General features: G+C 51.9%; 2 protein-coding genes across 27 annotated transcripts in view; one reads left to right on the forward strand and one right to left on the reverse strand.

Annotated features, from left to right (window-relative positions):
- Nucleotides 1–9,874, forward strand: part of KANSL1 (KAT8 regulatory NSL complex subunit 1) — a 175,529-nt gene extending 165,655 nt beyond the window's left edge. For 3 of the 6 annotated variants that reach the window (XM_070560254.1, XM_070560256.1, XM_008523216.2), the window contains 8 exons: nucleotides 489–671; nucleotides 1,165–1,353; nucleotides 1,692–1,840; nucleotides 5,315–5,436; nucleotides 6,386–6,443; nucleotides 6,667–6,779; nucleotides 7,533–7,785; nucleotides 8,108–9,874. In XM_070560254.1, coding sequence (XP_070416355.1) covers nucleotides 489–671; nucleotides 1,165–1,353; nucleotides 1,692–1,840; nucleotides 5,315–5,436; nucleotides 6,386–6,443; nucleotides 6,667–6,779; nucleotides 7,533–7,785; nucleotides 8,108–8,335 — 1,295 coding nt within the window. In that variant the 3' untranslated portion in view covers nucleotides 8,336–9,874. The remainder of the gene's footprint in view (nucleotides 1–488; nucleotides 672–1,164; nucleotides 1,354–1,691; nucleotides 1,841–5,314; nucleotides 5,437–6,385; nucleotides 6,444–6,666; nucleotides 6,780–7,532; nucleotides 7,786–8,107) is intronic. The other 3 variants (XM_070560258.1, XM_070560257.1, XM_008523218.2) reach the window with 1 other exon arrangement.
- A 1,289-nt stretch (nucleotides 9,875–11,163) lies between these two features.
- MAPT (microtubule associated protein tau) overlaps nucleotides 11,164–25,727 on the reverse strand; it is a 102,202-nt gene continuing 87,638 nt past the window's right edge. For 13 of the 21 annotated variants that reach the window (XM_070560274.1, XM_070560270.1, XM_070560273.1 and 10 more), the window contains 4 exons: nucleotides 23,359–23,451; nucleotides 19,754–19,835; nucleotides 18,238–18,350; nucleotides 11,164–15,410 (listed from right to left, as the gene is read on the reverse strand). In XM_070560274.1, the coding sequence (XP_070416375.1) occupies nucleotides 15,195–15,410; nucleotides 18,238–18,350; nucleotides 19,754–19,835; nucleotides 23,359–23,451 (504 nt within the window). In that variant the 3' untranslated portion in view covers nucleotides 11,164–15,194. The remainder of the gene's footprint in view (nucleotides 15,411–18,237; nucleotides 18,351–19,753; nucleotides 19,836–23,358; nucleotides 23,452–25,727) is intronic. The other 8 variants (XM_070560276.1, XM_070560268.1, XM_070560267.1 and 5 more) reach the window with 1 other exon arrangement.

A 25,727-nucleotide genomic window follows, 5' to 3' on the forward strand; every position in this document is an offset into this window, starting at 1 on the left:
TTTTGTTTTTTTTTTTTTTACTTGAAAAATAAAAGGTAAAAATGACTTTCTTGGGGCCAGCCTGGTGGCGCAGCAGTTATGTTTGTGTGCTCTGCTTTGGCAGCCTGGGGTTTGCTGGTTTGGATCCTGAATATGGACCTATGCACTGCTTATGAAGCCATGTTCTGGCAGGCATCCCACATATAAAAAAAGTAGAGGAAGATGGACACACATGTTAGCTCAGGGCCAGTCTTCATTTAAAAAAAAAAAAAGTGACTTGCTTGTGAATGGAAGAATGACCTTCAGTGAAGGTCAGATAAACAGGTCTTCCACAGGACAGTGCTTGCCCTGCTGGGTCATTGTGCCACTGGGCGAATGAAAAAAGGGTGTGATGTAGGTCTTGCCCGCTGGAGAGCCAGAGTTGCTGGTGAACACCGCCTCGTTTCATGAGAGAGGAGGCCAGAGGCCAGGTGTCTGGACTAACCTGCAGTGTTGTGTCTTTCTTGCAGATGTTCCCACAAGCCTGCACTTCCAGAGCATGCTGAAATCTCAGTGGCAGAACAAGCCTTTTGACAAAATCAAACCTCCCAAAAAGTTTTCGCTTAAGCACAGAACACCCATGCCAGGCAGTCTGCCAGATCCAACTCGTAAAGACAGGCACAAGTTGGTCAATTCCTTCCTAACAACAGCCAGTAAGTTTCAGGGGACTAGGGAGTCCTCCAGTTATTTTTTTATTCCTTTAATAGTCTCAAGTTCCTGGTTTGCTATGATAGTATGTTGGGGTTGGGAGAGGCAATTAACTAATATAAATTCAGCTCACAGTCCACTACTTCTCTGTGTCTTGGGTGATCTCAGATGGACATTGAAAGGTATTTGAGACACCGTGGACCTTGGGGCAAGACCCAAAATGCTCAGCGAATAGCCAACAGTGGCATGGCATTGGGTCCATCTGTGGGCAGGCTATCTTCTATAGCCTAGTGTCACATTTCACTGGTTGAGAGCCCTGTGGGCTCCCTGTCCCTCTCCTGGCCATTGTGCTATTTGCTAGAAGCTTCTGTCCCAGAGGACTGTCCTGCTGCCCTGGGTGTCTATCATTGGCCTAGAGAGAACTCAAGAGCTTGGAACTCAAATAAGAAAAGATTCAGAGAAGATATTTCACAGCTCTTTTTCTGTTCCCCTCTTCAGAGCTGTCCCATCACCAAACCCGGCCTGACAGGACCCACAGGCAGCACTTAGACGATGTGGGGGCCGTGCCTATGGTGGAGCGAGTGACAGCGCCAAAAGCAGAGCGCTTGCTCAACCCACCGCCACCTGTGCATGACCCAAACCACAGCAAAATGAGATTGCGAGACCATTCATCTGAGAGAAGTGAAGGTAGGGCCAGGCCCGGCACCTCTACCTGCATTTGCACCTGCTCAGGGCTTTCTGGGGCAGCCTGGGCTTGCTTCTCTTAATTGCCCCTAGCTTTGTCCTTTATTCTCTAGGAAGGCAGCATAGAGGGACCCTACTGCTTCTAAATTCAGGTCACTTACTGCTGCAGCAACCTCTGCCCAGTCCCCTACCTTCCGTCATCCAGTTTGCTTCACCTTTTTATCCTCTAGGCTTAGAAAGCATTTTTGCCTTCACTGTCTATTACTGGCATTCCTAGCTTGTACTAGAAGTAGAACTGGCTGAGGTTGCCATGTATTTCTCTTTTCTGTTGACTTCTGCAGTGTTGAAGCATCACACAGACATGAGCAGTTCGAGCTATTTGGCGGCCACCCACCATCCACCTCACAGTCCCTTGGTGCGACAGCTCTCCACTTCATCAGACACCTCTGCACCTGCCAGCTCTAGCCCACAGGTTACAACCAGCACATCTGTAAGTACTTGCATAGAGTTGGCTGGGCAGCCCCTCTGCTGTTACACTTCATTCAGGTGGCTCTGGAAGACAGTGTAGCGAGTTGGCTGTGAGGCCCACGGCAATTGTGGGACTCAGCTCATCCTGATGTGTGTCATTTTTAAGTCAAAGTGGTGGTATTTGACCTTCTGTTAAGTTGTTTTCCTAGTTTTTACGTAGTAGAGATGATCTTGCTGAGCCATCCCTAGAAAGTTTGATGCAGAAACAAATTCTTAAGGTGGTCTGTGAATATTCAAGATCTGTGGGGCTAAGTTTCACACAGGACTCAACAGTACCATGGCTCTAACCCTGTTGGTCCAAGAGGAAACATGAGAGGAGGTCTAGAGGATTGCCTGTGGGCGTTGGAAACATTTTTGATTTCCTTGTTTTTACTCCGCTGGTGAGTGGAGCTGGAGTACTGAGGATCAACAGTGTTTGTTAGGGCGCCTGGAAGGGATGGGAGAAGGCAATGCTCAGGCTTTTTAGGTGTGCAGAGCCAGCATTCAGATCCAGCAGAACTTCCATGTAGTACCTGCATAGCGGCAGGCTACTTGGCACACACCCGTGCCACTGCCACACCACCCCCCTGCCATATCAGCTCTTAGAGTACCATGCTCCATCCAGAAACTGTTTGCATGGACACATATTACATTAATTTCATTCTAGCATTTAATTCCTCAAGGTGTGCCTCCTTGAACACAAATACCTGTAGCTGCTTTGTGCCCACTAAAGTGTACTTTAGATAGTAATTATAATAGTAATGGTGATAACAATAATAAAATACTGCAGCTATAATGTTTATTGTGTCCATGCTAAGTGCCTTATATGTGTTCTCTCATTCAGTCCTTTGATGCCCTTGGAGCTGTAGGTGGTATTAAAGATTCTCATTTTGTAGCCAGAGAAACTGAGGCTTTCCAAAGTTAAGTAAATTGCACGAGGCGAGGCACCTTGTGAGGGTTAGTTAGAATTGTGATTCAAACCCAGGCAGCCTGACTGCAGAGCCAGTGCTCTTCCCACTACACTGTGCACTGTCAGCCTGGGGTGGGGCGTAGCAGAGGCGACTTCTGCCCCTTCACAGCTATTACATCAGGAAACTTCTAAGCCCATAAAATGTGCTCACCAGGCTCCTGTGAGCAGGTAGGAATTCATGTTGTTCTGTCTTTGCTCTTAAAAGTTGGACAGTCTTTTCTGAATTACCTCTTTGTTCCTCCTCCTTCTTCACCTCCCACACCCACAAATTTTGTCTAAATAGGTGTGTAGTATCTATCACAAACTCAGTTATCCATCAGCTAACCAAAGGTTTCAAAGAGAGTCTAATTATGGTAGAAAATCTGGACTCTGAGATCTAGGACCTGGTGAGACTTCAGTATTTTCTTACCTGCCAGCCGTCATGTGTCTGGAGAATGTTAAGCCTGGAATTTTTACTTATTATTATTGGGTACAAATTTTGTATATAACACTAAGGCTGATTCTTAGAGCTCTTGCTGCCAAATTTTTTCAAAGATTTATTTAATAGTGAGAAGGGTGATGGGCCAGATACTTAAAATAAGGTAAAGAAGCTAGAGGACACCGGAGAAATGCGGTGGGGGTGGGAGTGCTGTGTAGAGCAACACTTCGCAAAAGCCGCTGGATGCGTCAGAATCACCTCAGTGGCTTTAAGAGGATTCTGATTTGATAGTCAGAAGAGGGAGGGGACCCAAGAACCTTTTTTTTTTTTTAACACCTCATCTTGCCTCTGATGTGCAGACAGGTTTGGGAACCGCTTTCCATTTCTGTCACCTGATCTCTGCCTCTGGCTCTGAACAGGAGAGAGTGGTTAGGTTAGGCCGAATTAATGCCTGATGGAATGGGGGCTCCAGCCCATTGAAGAATCCCTCAACCTACTCTCTTTCCCTTGAAGGTACTGATAGCAGGCCCAAGAAGACTCAGGGAAAATAGATACCTGTTTCTGTAACGGTGTCACATTCATTTTTGACCAAGATAGAGGGAAACTATCTCCTGAGGCTTCCTTAAGGTGTACTTAGAGTGAGACATAGAATTTCAGTAGAGATGTCACAGTGGCAGAGGCCTTTGGATATAAGGTCGCTGATCCTCTGCTGCAGAACTCAACCAGGCAAAACTGGCAGAAGTCTCTCTAGCCATTTTGGTTAACCAGTTACCCTAAATTTGTGAGGTCAGTGACAGTCTATTCTCATTTGAGAGAGAAGGAAGTTAAGGTTAAAAAGATACTGTGATAACCTGAAATTATAGGCGACAGCATCTAAAGTCCTGGCCCAACATTCTCTGAGAATGTCCTGAAATGACGGGATGAATCAGTCACTTATCACCTACCAGGCACAGAGTAGAGTGGCCAGTTGCAGGAAACAGCCTCTTCCTCACCCTCCTCCACTGGCCCTGTCCCTCTGGGCCGACCACACTTGGTGGTTTGGGTTTGAGTGCAGCCTCTTGGGTGTTTCCACCTGTCGCCATGGCAGCATGTTTGTCATCCCACTGTTTCCCTCTGGCCTCTCACAGCTCAATTGCCAGTCTGTTTCAGTGTAGGGTGTTTGCTATCTGGGCACAAGCAGCTAGTGGACTTTTTCTTCCATCTAAGAAACCAAGCCCTTTGGCTCCCTGCTTTATTCCTTTGGTCTCCCAGCTGCTGTAGATGCCCTCCTCCTCTTCCTCTGATATTGGATCCTTGTTAGTGTTCTTTCCCAACAGCTTGATCTTCTCAACTTTCTATAGAGTGAATCTCCTTTCTCCAGGAGTGTGAGCTATGTCCTCTTCTTCAGTTTCCCTCCACTTGTCTTCATTGATAAGCTAGAAAGCACTCAGTCAGCTCTTTCCCCAAGAATAATAGCCAGAAAGAGGAGAAATTACATAAGGGCTGAGCAGATGGTGGGTACAGAGTTCAGATCTATGAGAAGAAGATGCTGTGATGGCAACCAAGGTTAGATGATCTATTGAACTGGGTCTGTCCTTTGGGCATCTTTCAGGATAAGAGAATTCATCTTTTTAATCCAGAGTCACTACAAGGCTTAAGCATTGCTTTTAGAGGGTCGCTACAGGTCTAAGTCATAGACAGGGATAAAAGGGAAAAACAGGAGGATTTAAAAGGGGGGATGGTGTAGTAAAGGTATGTATGGAGGAGTAGGAACTGCAGTTGACTCAAGGCCCCAGGATACGCAGCCCTGGAAAGTTCAACGGAAGTCTCTTTTCACATGAGCCCATGAAGGAAGAGGGTGTCCAGCGAGACTTGTGAACGGGAGATATTCCTCAGGACCACCTAGGATTTCTCCTGAGGACTTTATTGTGGGAAACCATCTCAGGTCCAGGCATCTGGTGCAGTCACTGCCCGGCCCTCACCCAAGGACCCAGATGCCTGGTTATTGGTGATCCTGTTTTAAGTCTCAGGAGTATGATTTAATGTTTGTAGAATTGTACCTCCCTTCTAAATTTACCTTTGTCTTACAGCAGCCAGTAAGGAGGAGAAGGGGAGAGAGCTCATTCGATATTAACAACATTGTCATCCCAATGTCTGTTGCTGCAACAACCCGTGTAGAGAAACTACAATACAAGGAAATCCTTACTCCCAGGTAGAGGCTCTAGATAATCAGCTCTCCCCCCCCCGGCCCCGTTCTTCCTGTGACTTCTTTTTCCCTCTTCTCCTGTCATTGAGTTTTGCACCCTAGCCTTGGGTTTTGTCCTCTCTTTAAGAGAAAGTCTTGCCTTGTGGGAATGAAAATTTTCTTTATATAGTTCTCTCTCATTCCATTGTATGAGCACCAACCAGACCACAGACCACACAAACTGGCAGGCCACTGACAGTTTTTGGCCTACAGACATGTTTGTTTGACATATACAGTATGTTTTAAGATATTGACTTTGTTGTTAGCATCAAAGTAGGATTTCAGGGGCCGACCTGGTGGCACAGTGGTTAAGTGCTCATGTTCTGCTTCGGCGGCCTGGGGTTCGCCAGTTCGGATCCCAGGTGCGGACATGACACTGCTTGGCATGCCACGCTGTGGTAGGCGTCCCACATATAAAGTAGAGGAAGATGGGCACAGATGTTACCTCAGGGCCAGTCTTCCTCAGCAAAAAGAGGAGGATTGGCAGCAGTTAGTACAAGGCTGATCTTCCTCAAAAAAAAAAGTAGGATTTCACATTTGAATCTTTATTTCCAGCTTTTGTTGACAAATCAGAAGATCGGGCAACCCTGTGTATGCATTCCCATATGGTAGCAGTTGGCTGGTGCTGAATAGTAGCAGTGCCCTTTAAACAGTCTGCTTTGCTTGAGTTTGTCAGTCTCCCAACTCCAGTCCCACCCTCATCCTGGTTCTCCTGTTTCTGGCCCTTGTGGACATTTGAGTGTGGGGCTTCTTTTAGAGGCCTCCAGGGCTAAGGAGGCCAAGCAGTGAAAGGGCAGAGCATGCCAAGCAGAGAGCAGTGTCACTCCCAGGTGCAGGGCTCTCATTCTTGCACGGACATATTTATCCTGCCGCAGACTGCTTGCCATTTCATGATTGTCCCTTCTTGGTTTTGCAGCTGGCGGGAGGTCGATCTTCGGTCTCTGAAGGGGAGTCCTGACGAGGAGAACGAGGAGGTAACAGCATGGTCGTTTTCTCTTAGAACACCACACACACACACGTGGGTGCGCACACTCCAGATGCCTCAGGATCTGTGCATGTCAAGTGCAAGCTCCTTGTATTTCTCTCCTGACCAGGAAGAGCCTAGTATGGGGTGGGGTTGGTTCTAAAATTCATCTATGCATCGTTAAACTCGGCTTCCTGGAGGAAAGAGGAATCAATGAAGCTGCTCTGTTGCAGATCGAGGACCTCTCTGACGCAGCCTTCGCCGCCCTGCATGCCAAATGTGAAGAGATGGAGAGGGCTCGGTGGCTGTGGACCACGAGTGTGCCACCCCAGCGGCGGGGCAGCAGGTAATGAGACAGGCACAGGGACCCCAGGACCTGTGGAGGGAGGGTGGACAGGGAATGTGGGCCCTAACTGTGTCCAGGGTGTTGCCCTTCATACTCATCGTTGGCACTGGCCAAGAGTGCAGACGTTCCCTGGTGTTTGTTGGAACTAATGAGAGTGTAAGCACTCAGATGCTGGGTCCTTGCTGAGTGCTGACTGTCCAATTCTGACAAACTCGAGTGAACTCCTGGGCTCCAGGAGCAGGCTGTCTGTGATATTTGGGACCTCACCACAAGTTAACCTTCCTTTGACAGTGGAGTGTAGTTTTGTGGTCTTGCTTGAAAGAGCTAGCCCACCCTGTCTGCATTTATTGTTACCAGTGCTAGAAGCCCTCGGGATTTTCAGATGGAAAGGTTTAGGCCTCTTGTTTTGCTTTTTTTCTTTGACTAGTTTTCAAAGTCCAGACTAATTTCCTTCCTCTGTGGATTCACTGGGCATTGTGCCAGGATTGGCCCCTGGCATTCTTCAGCCACGGCTTTCTCTTGGGGTGATAGGTGTACACAGTTCTTAGATGTCATGTTGTGTGCCTACCCCTGTATGCCAGCAGTGGGAAGAAATGGGATTTGTGGTTCCTAGGAAAGAATTGCTGGTGTCTGTCTACCTTGGCTTCTCTGACTGGGATGCTGTCTTCATGCCTCCTCCCCAACCCTCAAAAACAAACATGTAAGAAATACCCTGTTGCCCAGGCACTCAGATGTGTACTCCTTGGTGTACAGGTCTTACAGGTCATCAGACGGTCGGACAACCCCCCAGTTGGGCAGTGCCAATCCTTCCACCCCCCAGCCCGCTTCTCCTGATGTCAGTAGTAGCCACTCTTTGTCGGAGTTCTCCCATGGTCAGTCTCCTAGGAGCCCCATTAGCCCGGAACTGCACTCGGCCCCCCTCACCCCTGTGGCTCGGGACGCTCTACGACACCTAGCCAGTGAAGACACCCGTTGTTCCACCCCAGAGCTGGGGCTGGATGAACAGGTGAGGGGCACTGCCTTTCACGGGGTTGGTGGGTGGGGGGTGGAACTGGGAAGGGACAACGCCTGCTGAAGATGGATCTTCATCTTAGGACTCCCTCTCCCCATTTTGAAGGGGACAAGGGGTTGTCGTTAACGTTGACCTTCTGAAGGTACCATGGAACTGGCCGTTGTTAACAGGGTGTGCCCGCTCTGTGAGGGGTCTTTCCGGACCACCCCAAGAACTCGAGAGAGACTGGTCATGGACTCCAGTTCTGGGGCAGGGCCTTGTGGGGAGGCAGGCTGGGTGGTACTGGGTCCTCACCAAGCAGCTTGTCTGCCCGCAGTCCGTGCAGCCCTGGGAGCGGCGAACCTTCCCCCTGGCGTGCAGTCCCCAGGCAGAGTGTGAGGACCCACTGGACGCGCAGGAACGGGCAGCTCGCTGCACTCGGCGCACCTCAGGCAGCAAGACTGGCCGGGAGACAGAGGTGGCGCCCACCTCACCTCCCGTTGTCCCTCTCAAGAGTCGGCATCTGGCGGCAACAGTCACAGCTCAGCGTCCAACTCACAGATGAGCGGGATATGAGAATCTAAAGACTCACTAACTATTGGCATTAAAGCTTCAGAAATCTCTGCGTTTGATATTCAAACATCATATGCCGGAAATTTTCACAGTTTTTAGTGAATTTAAGGAATTTAGATTCTACTTCGGTATTTTTTTTTGTTTTGATTTTGTTTTGTTTTTGTTTTGGTTTCCATGTTTTGTTGTCACACACCTGAGCACTTCCTCCAGTTGGCAAACAGAAGTTCAGGATAAGTCCCTGCCAGCCTGGTCCTGACACATCCTCTGCACTGTTGAATCACTGGACTTAACGTTGTTTGACGATCACCCCTCTCCCTCACACTTGTGGGCAGGTGGAATGGCAAGCTCCAGCTCAGTGTGGCCCTTAGGTTAGGGTGGGAGAGAGCAGCACCCTCTGGGCTCTTACTTCCCTCCCCTCCCGTCTGTGGCTTGGCTCAGCTCTGGCCCTCCTGGCTGGGTCCCCCTTGGTCGTCTGTGCTGGAGCACCCTCACCAGAGCCTCTTGGCCATCACTGCCAGTTGTTCTCACTGAGCTCTCAGCTGACAGAATGGCTTCCCCTTGGCATCCAGATCCAGGAGACCTATTTTGGGTTTCCTCTGCATTTGGTCATCTCTATTTTGACACCTTAACTGCAATAACCTGGCTTTGGCTGCTCACATCCCCATTCTGACTGTCTGCCCTCATCTGCTCCCCACGTCAGCCACACACCAGTCCTTCCACTTGGACCGTTTTTACCACCTATCCTGGTCTATGAAGAGGGTTAGGACTACTTAAGCTCTGCTCCCACTCTTCTGAAAATGCGGGCGTTGGGGAAATGAGCAGCCATCTGCCCTGCATCCTCTGTTTTCACTGACCAATTCATTTAGTCATGTTTCCTTCCCATCCAGTCGCCTGTCACTGTCAATTAGGCCCTTGCTCTTTCAAGCTCCCCTTGCCTGTGGAATATCGTCTGGTCCTAGCTGTGGTTCCCATCACTCCCCCATCACCCGCTTTGGTTAACCTTGTGCCTGTCTCATGTATGATCACATCACCAAAAAGGGGGGCAATAAGAACTTGTTTATTTTATTTTATTTTTTTTTTGCCATTTTGTAATCGTATAAAAATAGTAGACAAACTGCTTAATGGTTGGGGTTTTTTCACAATTTTCAACATTAGTGATTTTTTTTGATTCTGTTTGCAAGTTAAAAGGTTTGTCATTGTTTCTTTAAAAAACAATAATGCACCGTATCCCTATGCATAAAGTGCTTCTTCTATTTATAAGGTTGAAAATTCTGAATAACCCTTTTAGCATTGTAAAAAAAAAAGAAAAGAAAAGAAAAAAAAGAAAAAAACCTTGTATTTTGTAAATATTTTCTTTTCCTGCTTTGAGCTGTGTAATGGCAGCGAAACATGTAGCTGTCTTTGTTCTATAGAAATGCTTTTCTTCAGAGAAGCTGATCTTTGTTAATGTCTTGATTCTGTTCGCAAAGCACAAACTAGTGCTTAAAAAAAAGGAAGGAAAAATTGAAAAAAATAAAAAAAAGTTACAGAATGTTGTGTGCCAGGCCTTTCTTGACATAGTGGACTGGGCGTAAATGGTAATGGTGGCAGCTTAGGAGCCCGCCCTGCTGGAGCAGTTCTCTGAGGTCCTCTGACCTGCTCTGAACCTGGGAAGTCTCCCTTCTGTTCTGGGCACCTGGCAGGGTCACCTGATGGTCACCAGAGAGGCGGCGGTGGTTTTCACAGCTGGGGGACGTAAGGGGAACCAGGAGGAGGGAGGGTTTGCGTAGGTGTCTGCTTTTTCTTTTTGTTGGATGTAAGTAAGTGACCCATTACCTCTAAAGGTCCCTTTCTCTAGTGAGGCCAGCAGTGTGACATATCTGTTCTGAATTGCTCTTTAATGGAGATTTCGCTTCCTACCATTGACTTTCTGGGGTTGGGATCAATGAGAATGTCTGTACTTTGCGTGGAGCCTGAGCTGGTCCTTGCCTGCTACCTGAGATTATAGCATCTCTTGGCTGAGGCGGCTAAGTGCCTGATTTTCTTTGTACAAGATGAATAACTGGGCGGGCCTGGTTCTCTCGCTCTTCCTTCCTTTTCCCAGCAGTCAAGTTGAACAGCCACAGAGGCTGCCTGTCCTATCTGGGAAAGCCACAAGTTCTGAGGTAGCATTTCCTTCTGGCTTCCTTGTTGCTGCTTCTGCAGTGGCTAATGTGCACCAGGAAAAGCTGAGAAGAGTAATAGTTTGAAACTGTGAAAGTCTAAGGGTTCAGTGTTAGGACCTTGACTTCATTTTACTAAGGAACAATAATATGATGGGTTACTATTCTGTTTTCCTTTGTGGCGTTGCTAGGAGTCCTCTGGAATCCCCATCTTTATTGAGCACACGTTCACTAATCTGTAATGGGGCTCCAAAGGAGAGAGGAGGGCAGCTTGTAAGCCGGAAGGAATCCACGCCATCCATTCAGCTGATTGGCCTAGTGTTCTGCTTCAGCTTCAGGCCTCTAGGCTCATTTCCAGGGTCAAAAGAACTCATACACCCACCCCAGCCTTCTGAGGTTTGACTACACTGATACAGGCCTCACAAACAGTGCGGCCTTGTGAGCTCAACCAAATGGTGGGTGCCATTGCACCAGAATGAGAGAAATGAACTGAAAAGGAACAAGTGTGCGCTCTCTCTCTCACCGTCAGGGCCCCAGAGAGAGGTGGTCGATCCTGACATCCAGGTTTTAACAATATTGTCATTACCTCTTTTGAGTTAAGTTTCTAAGGAGGGGAAAGGACTTGCAAATCATACATCCTATATCATTTTCTCATCCTTTGAATCCATGCACAGAGACCTTATTTAATCAGAGTAATAACTTTATTTCCAAATTCACTTTTACAGCAACAGTCAGTGTAAATCATTTGTTAAAACACACAATACACCATATGGACATTCACAGACAGGAAGCTAAGCTAAGATGGTTTCATGTCCCTCCCCCCACCCTCAAAATTGAAGAAATCATGGGACTTGCAAGTGCCAGAAACTGTCCTGCCCAACACTGCAAATTCATGGGGCTAAGTCCATTGGGAGGTGAGACTGGGTCCATGCCCAGGGTAACCCTTTTCAAAGCTGAAGAGAAAGCAGAAGTCATGAAGCCACAGATCTGCAGAGGGGGCAGGCTGATGACCTCCTCTCTGCCCTCATGCCCATCTGTTGGCTTTACTTGGAGGACAAAGATAAAGGAGGGTGAAGGGAGAGACCTTGGCAGCTGCTAGAAGTAGGATGCGTGTCCGGAGCTGGTGGGAAAGGTGACATGGGTGCCAACAGCTTAGAGGAAAGGATGCCAGGGTCTTTGGGAGACATGATTGTGGGCTTTGGGACCCTGCAAGAAGGCAGCAGGCCAGAGCAGCTGTATCTCCAGATTCCTCCACAAGCCTCACTGCCTGCATCTGGCTGGGAAAGAGGCGGGAACCAGCTGGCAGCCTGCTGCACTCGGGAAACCTGTCAAGGAAGAGGCGAAACCCCAGGGACCTCTAGCACATGTGTTTGACATGAAGAAAAGGGTTACAAGGTGGTTTAACTGCTGCCCTCCAAGACTTCCCTTTGCCCATGGTAACTATCTTACAGGTTCCTCCCCCCTCCCCCCATAGCACAACAAGCAATCGCAAATCACCATTGACGTCAGGTTAAATGGAACTATTGATAAAGTGAGTGGAGAGCTTGAAGGGACCGGGCGCATAGCAAATCCTATCTAGCCCACTCAAGGGACATTGACTCTGGAGGTGGGGGAGTGCCTAGCCCTAGGGAGATTGTCCTCATTTAAGGTCACAAGCCAGCATCCCTTTGCAATCTCCCTGCCAGCACTGAGCTCATCACCCTAAACCATGATCCTTAGGCTGATCCCAGTAGCCCACCACACAAGGGAGATTCCAGAGCCCCTCGGAATAAGGTGCTGAAGAGCAGGGCACAGGAACTGCAGGAAGAGGAAGCCAGAAGACGTGCAAGAAGAGATGCAGCCAAAGTCAGTGGCAGTAATGAGGGGCTACATCTCTAAAAGCTACCAAACCTTTACACCACATTTCCTTTTTCTTCCTCAGAACCCTTCTAAGAACAGCTGGGTCTCAGAGGACAGTGGGGAGCCTCATGGTGGCACGTTCTGGGCCCGGATGATTCCTTTCACGGAGAGCTCTGGCTGCAAATGAAGCCTCCAGCCCTAGAGGGGAGGCCCTAGACTCCTTCCACCCAGACTCTAGGGGTGCCCTTGACCCAAACTGGAAGGGGCAGAGCTGGGCCTGAGGTGCCACATTTCTTTAAACAGCAAGGTTCTCCTTGTGCAAGGTCAGCAGGAGCTCTGGCCAAGGCTTTGGGAAGGGTGTCTCCTGACTGGTCATCCTTCTTCAGGCGACCACCCTGGGTCCTCAGTGGGGAGGCCTGGGCTGCCCCTCCTGGGGAAGAGCTTGGAGAGGGATCCCAGGCTGAGGGTGGGCTGCAGACCTTTCCCAGCTGGCACTGGCTTCGTTTTTCTCGTGGTACAGGGAGTTCTAAGGCCCTCTCTGAGCAGGGCTGCTGTGCACTTCTCCAGGCTGTGACCAGAGAGGGTCATCTTCATGCTGCCAACCAGGCCAGCCACAAGACACACTGCTCTCTGCCCTGACAAAGGGAAGCCCTGGGGGGCCAGGAGGGGACACCGTAGCTTCTGTCCTCATCCTGTGCTTCAGGCTTTCTTCACAGCTGAGGGTTCTTAGTGGAAAGGATCTGGTCTCGGTTGGGTCCCAGATGCTGACAGAAGCCTTTCGAAAACTGGGAGGCCCCAACGGGGTAGAGCCACACCAGCCTCTTGGAGCCAAGTCCCAGCGTGGGGGGTGAGAGACCTCTAGGACCCCCATGAGGATGGGTCAGAAACCTCTTTACAAGCATTTCAAGATACATGCGTCCTTTTTTTTCTTTTCACTATCATAGTCACTCTGGTGAATCCAGGCATAAACAGACAAATCCGACTACAACGCGACAGGGTGCAGACGGGGAGGGAAGGGCGACATCTATGGATATGTTCAGCTGCTCCGGCAGGACAGACAGCAGTGCTTCCAGCTGGGACTGGGGAAGAACCATTCCCAAGAGGGGCAAGTTCCCCTTTTGGGGTATGGAGGGCTGATTATATGCACTTGGGCTTGAGCAGCGGTGGGCTCTCTGAGAGGCTGGCAGTTATGAGCTGAGGCAGAAGTGGGGGACAGAGGGAGTCTGGTCCTGCCCTGGGGGCCTTGCGTGCCCATCCCAGGGCCATCTCTGGCAGCCAGGACAGAAAACGTGCTGCCAGCTCAACACAGGAAGGGGACCAGGCCTTCTGGGAGCAAAAGGTTCTCCAAGTCAACCAGGCACAAACATCCCGGGTCATTGCTGAGCCCGACCCTGGCTCACACCTGTGCTGGGAGGTGGGGGCAGGGAACCGAATAAGGCCATCAGGCTCATTGTGGGGGACACGCCAGTTGGATGAGTGTAACTTAGACCAAGAGACTGAGGTCCCACCTCGTGCCTGGACTTTCCTGTCCTTGACTTCCCCCCTTTGTTTAGGGTTGGTGCCTCCCACGTCGAAACAATGTCCATGACTGAGAAGAGGGGTGGTAAGGCTGGGAACTCAGGACAGTGTGTGACATAATGAGGTGTACAGGCAGTGACTGGGCTCCCCACGGCAGACACACAGGCGTGGCGGGGGCAGACAGGTGGCTGCAGTGGCCCTGAGAGGGTTGGGAGGCTCGGGACCCTCCTCTCAGACCCCCGCACACCTCTAGAGATGCCAGAGGCCCAGGCTTGGGAACAGGCAGACGTCCCCCAAGAGGCACAAGTCCTTACAAAGAGAACTGGTTAGCCCTAAGTCCCAGATCTGTGTTGCGGCCAAAATCGTGGCTGCAGCTCCAACCTTCAGAACTCACTAAGACAGGGTTTTCTGCGAGGCACAGGGAAGCCCCTCAGCTCAGGACCCCCACCCTGCAGGGAGGGAGGAAGAGGCCAGCACTCAGGACATCAAGGTCAGTCTTCTCAGGAAGTAATCCACAGGGTGCCACCCTCCGGCCAACCGTCCCTCTCCTGCCCACTGTCCCTTCACGGAATGGGAGGTAGTGGAGCTTTCTCCCACAGGCTGCCCTCTAGAGGGTGGCACACCGACCTGCAGCACATCCCGGGCCACCAAGCATAGTTGGCCACTGGGTCCGAGTTTGCTGCAGGTAGCAATGGAGGCTGGTTGCCCTTCCAGCTGTCCTTCCAGGCAGGGAGCTGCGCCTCCCCTCCGAGTGTCCTCCCTCTCACGCCCTCCCTCTCGCACTGCCCTTCTCCCGTCCCCCTCTCCCTCTGCCTCAGCCTCTCCTGTGTCTCCCCATCCCCACCCCATCCCATTCACTCAAGGTTGACATCTGCCTGTGGCTCCACGAACACACCAAGTTTCAAACCCTTTGTTGCTGCCGCTGCCTCTGTGACACCCCCAGGATGGGGCCAGAGGAGGGGGTGTCCCCAGTCCCTTGAGATTCCCCCAGAAGCAGCTTTCAGAGCCTCTCCTTCATCCTCTTCTACTCAGAGGAGGAAAAAAAAAAAATCAAAAGCAATTGCCCAAGGAAATGTTGGGTGTGGCCATCTTTGTAAATGTCTTAAAAAATATTTTATTATTAGCCCGCCCACCCATCAATTTGGAAAGATGAAATTTGCCCTTATTCCCATCACTGATTTTGAAGTCCCAAGCCAGAGCCGAGCAACAAAAGCAGGTTAAATGATTAACCGATTAACCCATCTGTGAGGAGCAGCTGGGGGAGGACAGAGGGCGAAGGGCCGGATCGATATTCTTTTTTTTCCCACACTCTCTCTCTCTTCTCTCCACGATTACCAACCGCCCGGGGGCTGATCACAAACCCTGCTTGGCCAGGGAAGCGGACACTTCATCGGCTAGCGTGGCAAGCTGCGGGGCATCTACCATGTCGATGCTGCCCGTGGAGGAGACGTTGCTGAGGTGCCGCGGGGATGTGTCCCCGGACACCGCCGGCGACTTGTACACGATCTCCGCCCCGTGGTCTGTCTTGGCTTTGGCGTTCTCGCGGAAGGTCAGCTTGTGGGTTTCGATCTGCAGAAGAGGATGAGAGGGAGGGAGAAATGAAGAGCAGAGGAAGGGGGGCAAGCCCTGCCAACTAAGTGGCCTTGGGTGGGAGGCAGCTGAGGTGGCGGTGACTTTGGTGTTTATTGTTTTCCAGTAGCGAATACTTGTGAAGGGTGCTTCTGTCACCTGTCCCCGAGCCACCAAGTTCCTCTCCCCAGAGGCAGTGACCACTGTAAGTTTCTTGTGTGCCCTCCCAGAGACATTCCCCACATGCAAACAGGTGTAGGTGTGAGTATAGAAAATATACGTTTATATTTTTGTACATATGATAATTATCCACATGCTTTGCACTTTGGTTTTCAGACTTAATATCTTCCGTTATCAGTACCTAGTTCCCTCGTGCTTGTTGATGGCTGCGTGGTATTCCATCATAGCAGATGTACCAAAATTTATTCACTCCCCTATGGACGGGTGTTTAGGTTGTCCCAGTCTTGTTATCACAAATAATGTTGTGTCCCAATAACCTTGTACGCACATCATTTCACACACATGTGTCCTAGAAGTGGCACTGCTAGTAGGTCAAAAGGCACGCACATTTTATTTTGATGGATATTGCCAATTGCAAATCAAAGTGCTGAAAGAGAAGCTGGAGAGGATTAAGGGACATCCCCAAAGCCACTGCTGCCTAGCCACGAGCCACACACATTCTTCCCCTTTGCCAGTGACTGATGAGTCTGAGGGTGACAACAACTGTGGGCAGCCCTGGTGGGTGTGCTAGAAAGCAAGACCTTTTTAAAGTAGAAAAATGATGACACAGCCAGGAGGCCCAGAGATCTTCGCTCCAAAGGACACCTGGGAGATTCAGAGAGCATTAGGCAGAGACGCGAGGAGTACGTAACAGTTCTTTCCTGAGGAGCCCTAAGGTAATGGACACAGTAGTTCTCAACCTTTTTTGGGTCCTAAGACCTCTTTGAGCATCTGGTGAGGTCATAAGAACGCGTACACACGCGTGCACATGCTCACACACGTCCCAAGTCGTCCGTACAATTTCAGGACGTTGTGGACCCCAGGAGAAGAGCCCCGGTTGCAGGGGGCTTGAAGGTGGGTGTAGAGAAATACCAGGCTCCCACTTAAGCTGTTTGCTCATTTTGCCCATTTTGGGTTACTGCTTTGAAAACGGAACCCTTCCTTATTACTGTATTTGAAAGGCCACTTTGACACAAGCTTTGATAAAGAACATTTATGTTAATGTTTTTTAAAAGCTTTGTTCTTAAGAAAAAAGTGACAGGGTCCTGGGAATGTCCAAGAATTCCCCCAAACTAAAATGAACTCAGGTGGTGGGGTCCTGCACGCCACTGCTAGTCAGCAGTTTTGCTCATCTCAGAGGAACTGGGGGCCTGCACAGGAGGGGGTCCTCTGGGACCAAGACAGTCTTCTGAGCGGTGGGCATGGCAGGGCCCACCCTTCCAGCGCCATCACAGAGATGAGGTCAAACAGAAGGAGTTCAGACTTGACTCTAACTCATGTTCTTAGACAACTACAAAGCACCATGAACCTTCCAGAACACTGTCTCGTTTGGGTCTCAACGACTACCCTGGGATGTGGATATTTCTATCTGTTTTGCTGAAAGAGAAACTGAGGCTGAGAGTATCTGCAGATCTTGCTCAGGTCACACCTCCAAGCAGAGCCAAGCCCAGAGCTTTTCTCAGGACATAGAAGCTTCCAGAGACAGGGTCAGAGACCTGCCTTCACCCAGGGACTCAGCCACGCCCAGGCCCTATCCACTCAGTCAGGCTCTCTTGGGGTGGGGCGTGGGTGTCGCTAAAGCCCCCAGGGCAGGGAGGCCCGCTGGCCAGGGCCGGGAGCCACCGAAACAAGCAGAGCCGCTGGCTTTTGCAGAGAATGTTCTCCAGTTCCCCGGAGAACTGGGCCCTGCCCCCACTTTCTAAAACTACACTGGCAGGTTCTCACCGCAAATGCAAGACGAGGTACACCGGTTCAGGGCCTGAGGGCAGGAGGCGGAGGGGACGGGGACCGGCGGACACGCCCACCAGCAGGGCGCGCCCGGCTGGGTCACAGATTCCACGCCCGCTCTGGGACCCCTTCTCCCTCCGCCACGCCTCGGTCAGCTGCTGGGAGGCGCTACAGCCTGGAAAGGGAGCCCCTTCCAGAGCTTCAGGGCAGCACACGTGGGCCGCCCCAGAGGGCGCTTCGGCTGCATTTGTGCAAAAGAGAAAAAGTGCAGCCACAAGACTGCACCTGGTGAGGGCCCAGAGGGAGCTTGCTCAGGGCTGCACATCCTGGTGTCCCCACCCCCCATGCTCCCACAGACAGCGACCCACAGCAAGACCCGGAGACTCAAGACTGCGGGAATGCGAGGTCCTCGGTCCAGCAGCCTGCAGGGGCACTTCCATGACAGGCTGGCAGAGGCTTCGCTGAAATCTGGGTTTCAGCATCGTTGTTTTGCTCTAACTGCCTACTGACCCATTTAGAAAATTAGGTTATGTTCCCATGACTTGTTCTTTGTGCACTAGGGCTGGCGATGGCCACGGCTACTTCCTTTTGTGGATGCTTGCCCACAGGGCCTAGCACACTGGCTCTCACCTGTGACTGCATTGAAGAATCACCTGGGGGCTTTAAAAATGCCAGGTGCCCAAGCTGCACCTGAGACCAGTTAGAATCCCAAGCAGCACATCAAAGCTCCCAGGAGACTGCAGTGGGCAGCTGAGGCATGCCCCGCCATGCTGGTGGTTGCTGAGAAGCCACATCAAGCCAGTCAATACCGGCTCCACAGCTGTCCTCCAGCCTTGTCCACCCGACTCGATGAATAACTCCTCCCGCCCTGTCCCTTTACCTTTTTATGCCCTCCGCCAGGGACGTGGGTGATATTATCCAGGGACCCGATCTTCGACTGGACTCTATCCTTGAAGTCCAGCTTCTCAGATTTCACTTCCACCTGGCCGCCTCCTGGAACACAACACACAAAGAGCACCGTGCCTTGAGCGAGGGCCAAGCGGGAGACCCCAGGAAGACACCGGCCTTCAGGAGCAGATAAGACTATCCTGTATTGAGAATGTGGTTTGGGCACAAGTCAGTCCTTCTGAAGGGCTTGACAAGTTTGCTTCAGCTCCCTAGAGAAGCAGGATGCGCATCACAGATTTACTCCGCAAGCTCTCCCGCCTTGGCAAATGCAGAGGTCAATGACAGCTCGGCCCGGGAGCGATTATTGTACATCCTGAATTGGTTAGCTTCCAAAGAGTGAGGTCCTTGTATGTCAACATCCTGTAAGCTACAGCCCTCCAAGACCTTGAAATGACACTAAACGGCAAAATGCACCCTAAATAAGGACGGGCCGGAGCCTCTCTCCCTCCTCGGACACTTGATGTCATGCGTGAGCACGGGAGACACGGCCTATGTTACTTCCTTGGGAAGGATGAAGCCGCCCAGGAAGGTTGCTCTCAGCGTGGGGTAGATTGGTGGCGCCAGTTGTGGGATAGTTTTCGCCAGGAGAGACTAACCTCCCATAAAATGTCCTAGGGAACCAGAGGATAGACACATTCTGGACTATGCTTCTGATGGCCTTCTCGTCCTACAGGAATGGTTCAAGTCAGGACCTCTACTCTGACCAGGGCCTGCCTCGGGCAGAAGTCCCGGCTCGACTCCCAGGCGGGAGTTAGAATCCAGACCTTTGCTGTCCAATATGGTAGCCACCAGCCCCCAGGTGGCTACTTAAATTTGAATTAAATGAGTTCAGTTCCTCAACTGTACCAGCCACACTTCAAGTGCTCAACAGCCACAGTGGTTCGTAGCTACCACGCCGGACGGCGCAGGCACAGCACATTTCCTTCGCCACGGGAAGACCTACGGACAGTACTGATCTCTATGCTGTGTGGGAGGGGAGGGGAACCTAAGCACGGGAGAGCGCCAACAGGGTCATTTCCTGTTGAAATCAAGTCACGGCAGGGGCATGGCAATGGCCCAGAGGTCCCATGTTGCAGCTGGTGCAGCCGGTAAAGTGTCCCCCATGTCGGCTGGGGACCAGACCGGGACATCCACATAGCCAGCCTCCAGGGGCCAGATAAGGCCCTTCCCCAGTCCTAGAGGCCCCGTGTGCAGCTCGCTTGGGGAACTAGGGGTCAGGGTTTAGGAGCCGTACCTGCCCCCTCTCCTCGCTTGTCCTGGCCAGCATGGCCCTGCTCGGGGGCAAGATGGGGAAGCCACACCTCCCAGGCCCCAGCAAGTTCCACGGTCACCATTCTCCTTGACAGCCCATCGATCCTTTCCAGCCACTTCAGGAGAGGGCACCACCCGGACAGTCCTGCCCTGCCCCCAGACCCGCCCGCCCTGTCCTTGCCTTCCGCAGGAGCTACCTGGCTTATGGTGGATGTTGCCTAACGAGCCACACTTGGAGGTCACCTTGCTCAGGTCCACTGGTTTGTAGACTATTTGCACCTGGAGGTGAGAGAGGACGAGCAAGAGAGAGACAAAGAGAATAAAACAGGACTACGTTATTATGGGCACAGCACGACGAAGAGCAGCTGTGTCAGCCCAGGCCCCGCGGGGACAGCGCTCCCTGTCTGCCACGAGGAGCACACCCCAGTCACGGTGGGAAAACGTGCTGTGGGAATCCCGCCAACCCTGCCCCAGGAGCTGAGTCTTCACAAAACAACTGTGGGATTGAAGACACTTCGAGGACAAGGACCCCCGGGGAAAAACAGGGACACTTTGTCATCGTGCAGGGCGCACACTAATTGTTTAGCGAACACACATAAAAAAGTCACCCTCTTTCCTGACGTGAAATTGACAGGTCCCATCCACTGAGGACATAAAGGAGGGATCGACACGACCCATCTGTGCGGCATTTGAAACAGCTCGGGAAAGCACGAGAGCCGCATCCATGGGGCCTCAGAGAGGAGCGGGCGTGTGGGGTTGCCAGGCGGGCTTTCTCCCTGGAGAAGCTTCCACAAACCCCAGCCCCCCGCAACAAGAGCAGCGACGGTCAGTGAGGAGGACCCAGAGCACTTCTGCGACTCGGAGGCAAGAACCAGCTGGCGCCCGGGCACACACGTGTCCTGGACATTTCGGTTCTTTACCAAAAGGAGCAAAGCGACACCAGCAGGATGGGCAGGCGGCACAGCAGAACCCCACAGGTTTAGCATCTCGGTGCTGGAGCAGACTCGGACTCATACACAGATGGGCGGCCCGAGGGCTCCAGGGCTCCGAACCTGCCCAGGGTCCAGCATGTGGCCCGGCTGCCGGCTGATCTCAGCCCAAGAACCAGCTCCCCGGAAGAAGCACAGCCATGGGGACCCCACACTGGATGGGTCTCCTGGAGGAAGTCTCTACAAAGCCATGGCTGTGAGGAGGTCCCCGGATGGTCACTCCCCAGGGCCTCCAGCAGCGACCCCATGTGAGGTCACCTGAGGGTGCAGAGGCCAATCCCCATGGAGTCAATGGCTCCTGCTCCCTGCGCCGGGGTTACCCAGGAGAGAGGGGCCTGGTGTCTGAGAATGGGTTTAACAATGACCCCAGAAAAAGAGGGGCTTCTACTTAGGTGTAAATCATCTGGAACAATCCCAAATGATTTATCAAAATCACGTTGGCATTTGCAGTTTATTGACGGAGAGTTGACTGAGGCCACAGGCGGACACGACCTGCGAGTCAGTGCGTGGAGTGAGGTGTGGGGGCACACGGGGGCGGCAGCTTGCACCTGTGCATGGGGGGGCTAATAAGCCATCTGAGAGCGTTCTCGGAACAGGTCTGGGAGACGGCCAGTGCTCTGGGGGGAGCACTGAAGGAGGAGGGGCAAGGCGGGGGGAAGGTGAACACTACTGTGACCCAGGCTTCTTCCACTTCCTTCTGCCTGGATGAGGGAGCTTGTGAGAGAGGAGGAGGTGGGCTTGTGGAGAAGGCGGAACCTGGAATGGCAGGGGGGCAGGGGGCAGGCGGACTAGAGGCCAGGGGAGGGGGGGAGGCCAGGCCCTGGAGTGGAAGCGGGAGCCAGCCTGGAGGCAGGCAGGACCCTGAGGTGGAGAAAGAGGCAGGGCCTGCCTGCTGGGAAGTCACCTCCAGGCTGGAGAGGTAAGGGCAGCAAGCCAGAGGCCGGAGGCCACGCCAGAGGCCCAGTGCCCCCGCACACCTGCGGCTGAGGTTGAGCAGGGGCTGGAAACCCCCATCTCCGCCCCCGCAGCCACCTTTCACCAGGAGAAGAACTTTCTGTGAAGGCTCCTACTACAAACAAGCAGTGGCCACAGGCCAAAGCCAGTGCTCAGGGCCAGCCCAGGATGTCCTGTGGCTCATCGCCAGGTCACAGGTTAGCCCACAGGCTGGCAAAGGCAGAGTGCAGGACAGAGGGGCGGTCCCCCGAGGAAGTCCCTTGATGTCCTGGGCACCTCCATCAGCAGTGGGAATGCACGCTCTCCTCCCAGCTTCTGCCTGGAGCAGCTGTCTGCTGTCTGTGGCCCGCTGGACCCCCAGCCTCAGCCTCACCTGCACAACCCCCCACCAGCTGCGCAGACACAAGTTAAACCAGAAAGCACGTGGCCTTCCTCCTCTGGCTGGAGCCCAACATCCGCAGTGAAGCTAGGGAACCAGGAGTCAAAGCCAGAAGAGCCCCCAGCACTCAGAGCCCATGATCACGGGCGGGGCAGGAGGTGAGGGTGGTCCCCACACCTTCTCTTCCCTTCTTTCAGCAGAAGACAAGGTGGCAGGGGGACAGGAGAGCAGGGACTGGGGGCACAGAGGAGACACAGAGCACACACTGGTGAGGAAGCGTTAGTGAAGCGCCATGCAGCAGCCTCGGGTGAGTGCCCGCTACTCCGGGGACCACAGGGGGGCTCAGAGCAGGACCACAGGATCCAGATGCCCAGGGCAGGAGGCAGCCGCACATTGCAAGAATAAACCCTCAGGGCTGGATGCAGATGACATGTGGGCCCAGGCTGGGCGTTTTCTGGAGAGAGCCCACCGGGGTTCACCACCGTCACCCAGCCAGGAGCTGGTGTTGCCAGCCGGAAGCGAGATGCCTGCTCTCAGAAACCATCCCCCTTCCCAGGGGTCGACCTCAAAAGGGTCTCGAAGCTTCCACTCCCCAATGTGCTTAAACGTTTGCTTACAGCTGATGGAGAGAGGCTGGGGGAGTGGAGAGGGGGCTGCGGAGAAGGGGAGCCGAGCCTCAGGACGCGAGTTTGTACCCACTATCAGGACCAGCAGGGAGGGAAACGGCAGAGTTGACCAAGTGGGGAGGTGAGAAGTGAGGATGCTATCCCCAAATCTCGGGGACACATCCACTGGAGACACAGGGAGTCCCCAGGGACATCTGAAGGGGGCCAAATTTAAAAGGGCCCAAAGCAGCATTTCTCTGTCAACCCTTGGCTGCGGGCAGGTCCCCTGGTGGTGGTGATGGTGGTGTGGTGGGGAGCTGGTTTGAAGCACAGCCAGAGGCTTAGGAATCAGCTCCTCCCCGGAAAATGCAGAAGACAAACGTGAGCAGGGAGCCTTTTCTTGCTCTTGCTCTGAGGGGGGACAGGAAGACCCTGGTGTCTGCTCCTCAGAACAAACAGACCAGCTGTCCACAGTGGAGCCACTCAAAGTGAACCTGCTCAGGTGATGGGGGAGGAGGTGACAGCCCAGTCTCAGGCACTGTCGCCTTCAGCCCAACCTCAAAAGGGCTGTGGGGCTTCCAGGATTCCTGCTGGGCGGTGAGTTGGGTTGTTGACGGTGGGCGGGGTAGGATGCTGGGCGGGCCGGCCTCCAGATGCAGGTCAGCGCAGGCCAGGGGACCTGCGGATGCTGGGGCTCCCCCCCTACAACTGTGGGCACACGTGTGGGGGGTTTGGGCTGCATTTACTTGTGGACACAGAGAGACCCTGAGCCTGAGGACGGTTTATTCTGTGCAATGTCTTGCAAGTACATCCACTCATGCCACTCCTTAAAACCGGAACCACAGCGGGCGCACGGGACCTGTGAAGGTACTCACACTGCCGCCTCCTGGCACGTGTTTGATATTATCCTTTGAGCCACACTTGGACTGGACGTTGCTAAGATCCAGCTTCTTATTAATTATCTGCACCTTTGATAGCCAGAAAAAAGGATGAGTGACACACCACACCCAGATCGGCCTGCTCTGTGCTCACACACTCCGCTCTCCCAGCGGCGGGGCGGGGAGAGGAGGCCCCGGCGACGGCAGCAGGTCTGGGTCACTCCTCCCGGGGAGCTCCCCACAAAGGCATTCCAGAACCGTGAGTGGTTTGAGGTGGACCCCACCTTCCAACACTGGGTTCTGAAAACAGCTCCATCGGGAGGCAATTCTTCCCCTTGCAGAAGGACCCGCGCGCGGAGCCCCTGGGAGAGCCCCGCTGAAGCCTGTAAGTGTCCGCCAGGGGGGCACGGAGTCACAGGTGCTCAGCGATCTTAGTGAAAGAATAACAAGCCCATCTGTGTCGTCATTCACACCCCACCCAGACCCATCCGCTCAGCCACCCAGACCTCGACGCGGCCCTTCTCAAGCCTGCCAGGCGGGGAACCACCTGCAGACATGTTTTTTAAAACCCCACGCCCCACCCCGACCTGGAATCAGAACCTGGGGCTCGGTGCTTCTTCGGATGCTCGGCTAGGGGAGAACCACTGACGCCGCAGGGAGGACACAGATGGCGCCACGGAGAAGACAAACCCAGACGCCCCTCGGTGTGCGGGCTTTGTCCCAGGGCAGGCAGGGGCGGCGCTGCGGCCACAGGTCCAAGCCCCGGGGGTGGGGGGGCGATAGCGACAATGTTGGGGTAGGGAACAATTTTCTTATCCCTTTTGTCTAAAAACTATGAAATACACAGACAAGCATGACCCGGAGAAGGAGCCTTGAAAAGCTCTGAGTTCTGTCTGCTGGAGCAGCGGCAACGTCTTCATCACAGGTGGCCTGGCCCTCAGGAGCCCCGAGTTTGGAAACTGTGCCTTAGTTCCTATTAATCACAGTACAGGCAACCGCCAACTGGAGGTCCCAGTTGAAGGATTTTGGAAACGGCGCGGAGACCTCAGGGCTGCTTTTGGGATCGCTGGGTGGGGGCGGCTCTGCAGAGGCCCAGGGTCTGGGAGGACGGCGGGGACTGTCCGGGGGAGCCCTTGCCTGGCTCATGCGGGGAGAAGGGTCCCCCAAACCATCAGGGGGCCCACAGCAAAACAAGGAAATGAGGACATGATAGCAAAATGTGTCCATCCTACTTTTTGGTGTTAAAATGGCCTTTCCTTTATTAAATTACTAATTATTAAGTTACATCGATAGTAAATAATATTTATTTTTAGACGTCCTTAACTTAGCAAAATAAAAATATAGTAATCTTCTCTAGACCCTGACCCCCGTTTCTTTCCTTAATTTTACTGGTGTGAATCTAAAAACCCGCAAAGTACATATTTAACCCACCTTTTTATTTTCTTTTATGTTTCTTTAAAATAAAAAGCTATGTATTTTTTCATTAGAAAAGTAATTAACATGATTTTGAAAAATAAAGGTTAAAAAATGCAAAAATTAAAGTTTTCTTGTCACCTAACACAACCACTACTGCATTTTCTTGTATTTCCTTAAAGTCTCACATATATATAAAGAAAACTACCATCTTATACATACAAATGGCAGTAATTATTGTGTACATACAATTTTATATCTTCCTTTATCAAGTAGCATCATATCCTAAGCATTCGTTCTATGGTTATGAGAAGCATTATTTTAAACAATATGTCATATTCCATTTGTGATAATCTGTGCTATCAGATATTTGTACTGATTCCATTTTAAATAATGTAAACAGCCTCACCATGAACATTTTTCTGCAAGGAGTTTTTTCCATATTATGGATTATTTTCATAGCATAGAGTCCCAGAAGTCAAATTTCTGGGTCAAAGTTATAAATATTCTACAAACTCTCAATACAGCTCTCCAAATGGCTTTCTAAAAGGGTCGGATTAATTTGTCCTGTAAGCACTGTTGAGAAAGTCAGTTTCATCATATTGCTGCCAGTTTGGGGCATTTAAAAAATTATTTTGCTTATTTCTTTGACTCAAATAAATGGGACTGCATTGTTGGCTTATTCTGCATTTCTTGATTATTACTAAAATTGCTCCTTTGCCCCCTTCTTGCTGGTAGGTGTATTTTTTCCTAACATATAAATGTCTACCTTTTTAGATACTCAAAATCTTCCTTTGCATGTCTGCTCCGGTTTTTAAGTGTAAAAACCATCCCTCATTTAGAGGTGGGATGAGTATCTACCTCCACATCGCCCTCCTCACCTGCTGTTCCCACAGCTTTCTTTTTTTTTTTTTTTGAGGAAGATTAGCCCTGAGCTAACATCTGCCGCCAGT

The sequence above is a fragment of the Equus przewalskii genome, chromosome 10, assembly GCF_037783145.1.
Source record: "Equus przewalskii isolate Varuska chromosome 10, EquPr2, whole genome shotgun sequence".
In the NCBI taxonomy this organism is placed as follows: Eukaryota; Metazoa; Chordata; class Mammalia; order Perissodactyla; family Equidae; genus Equus; species Equus przewalskii.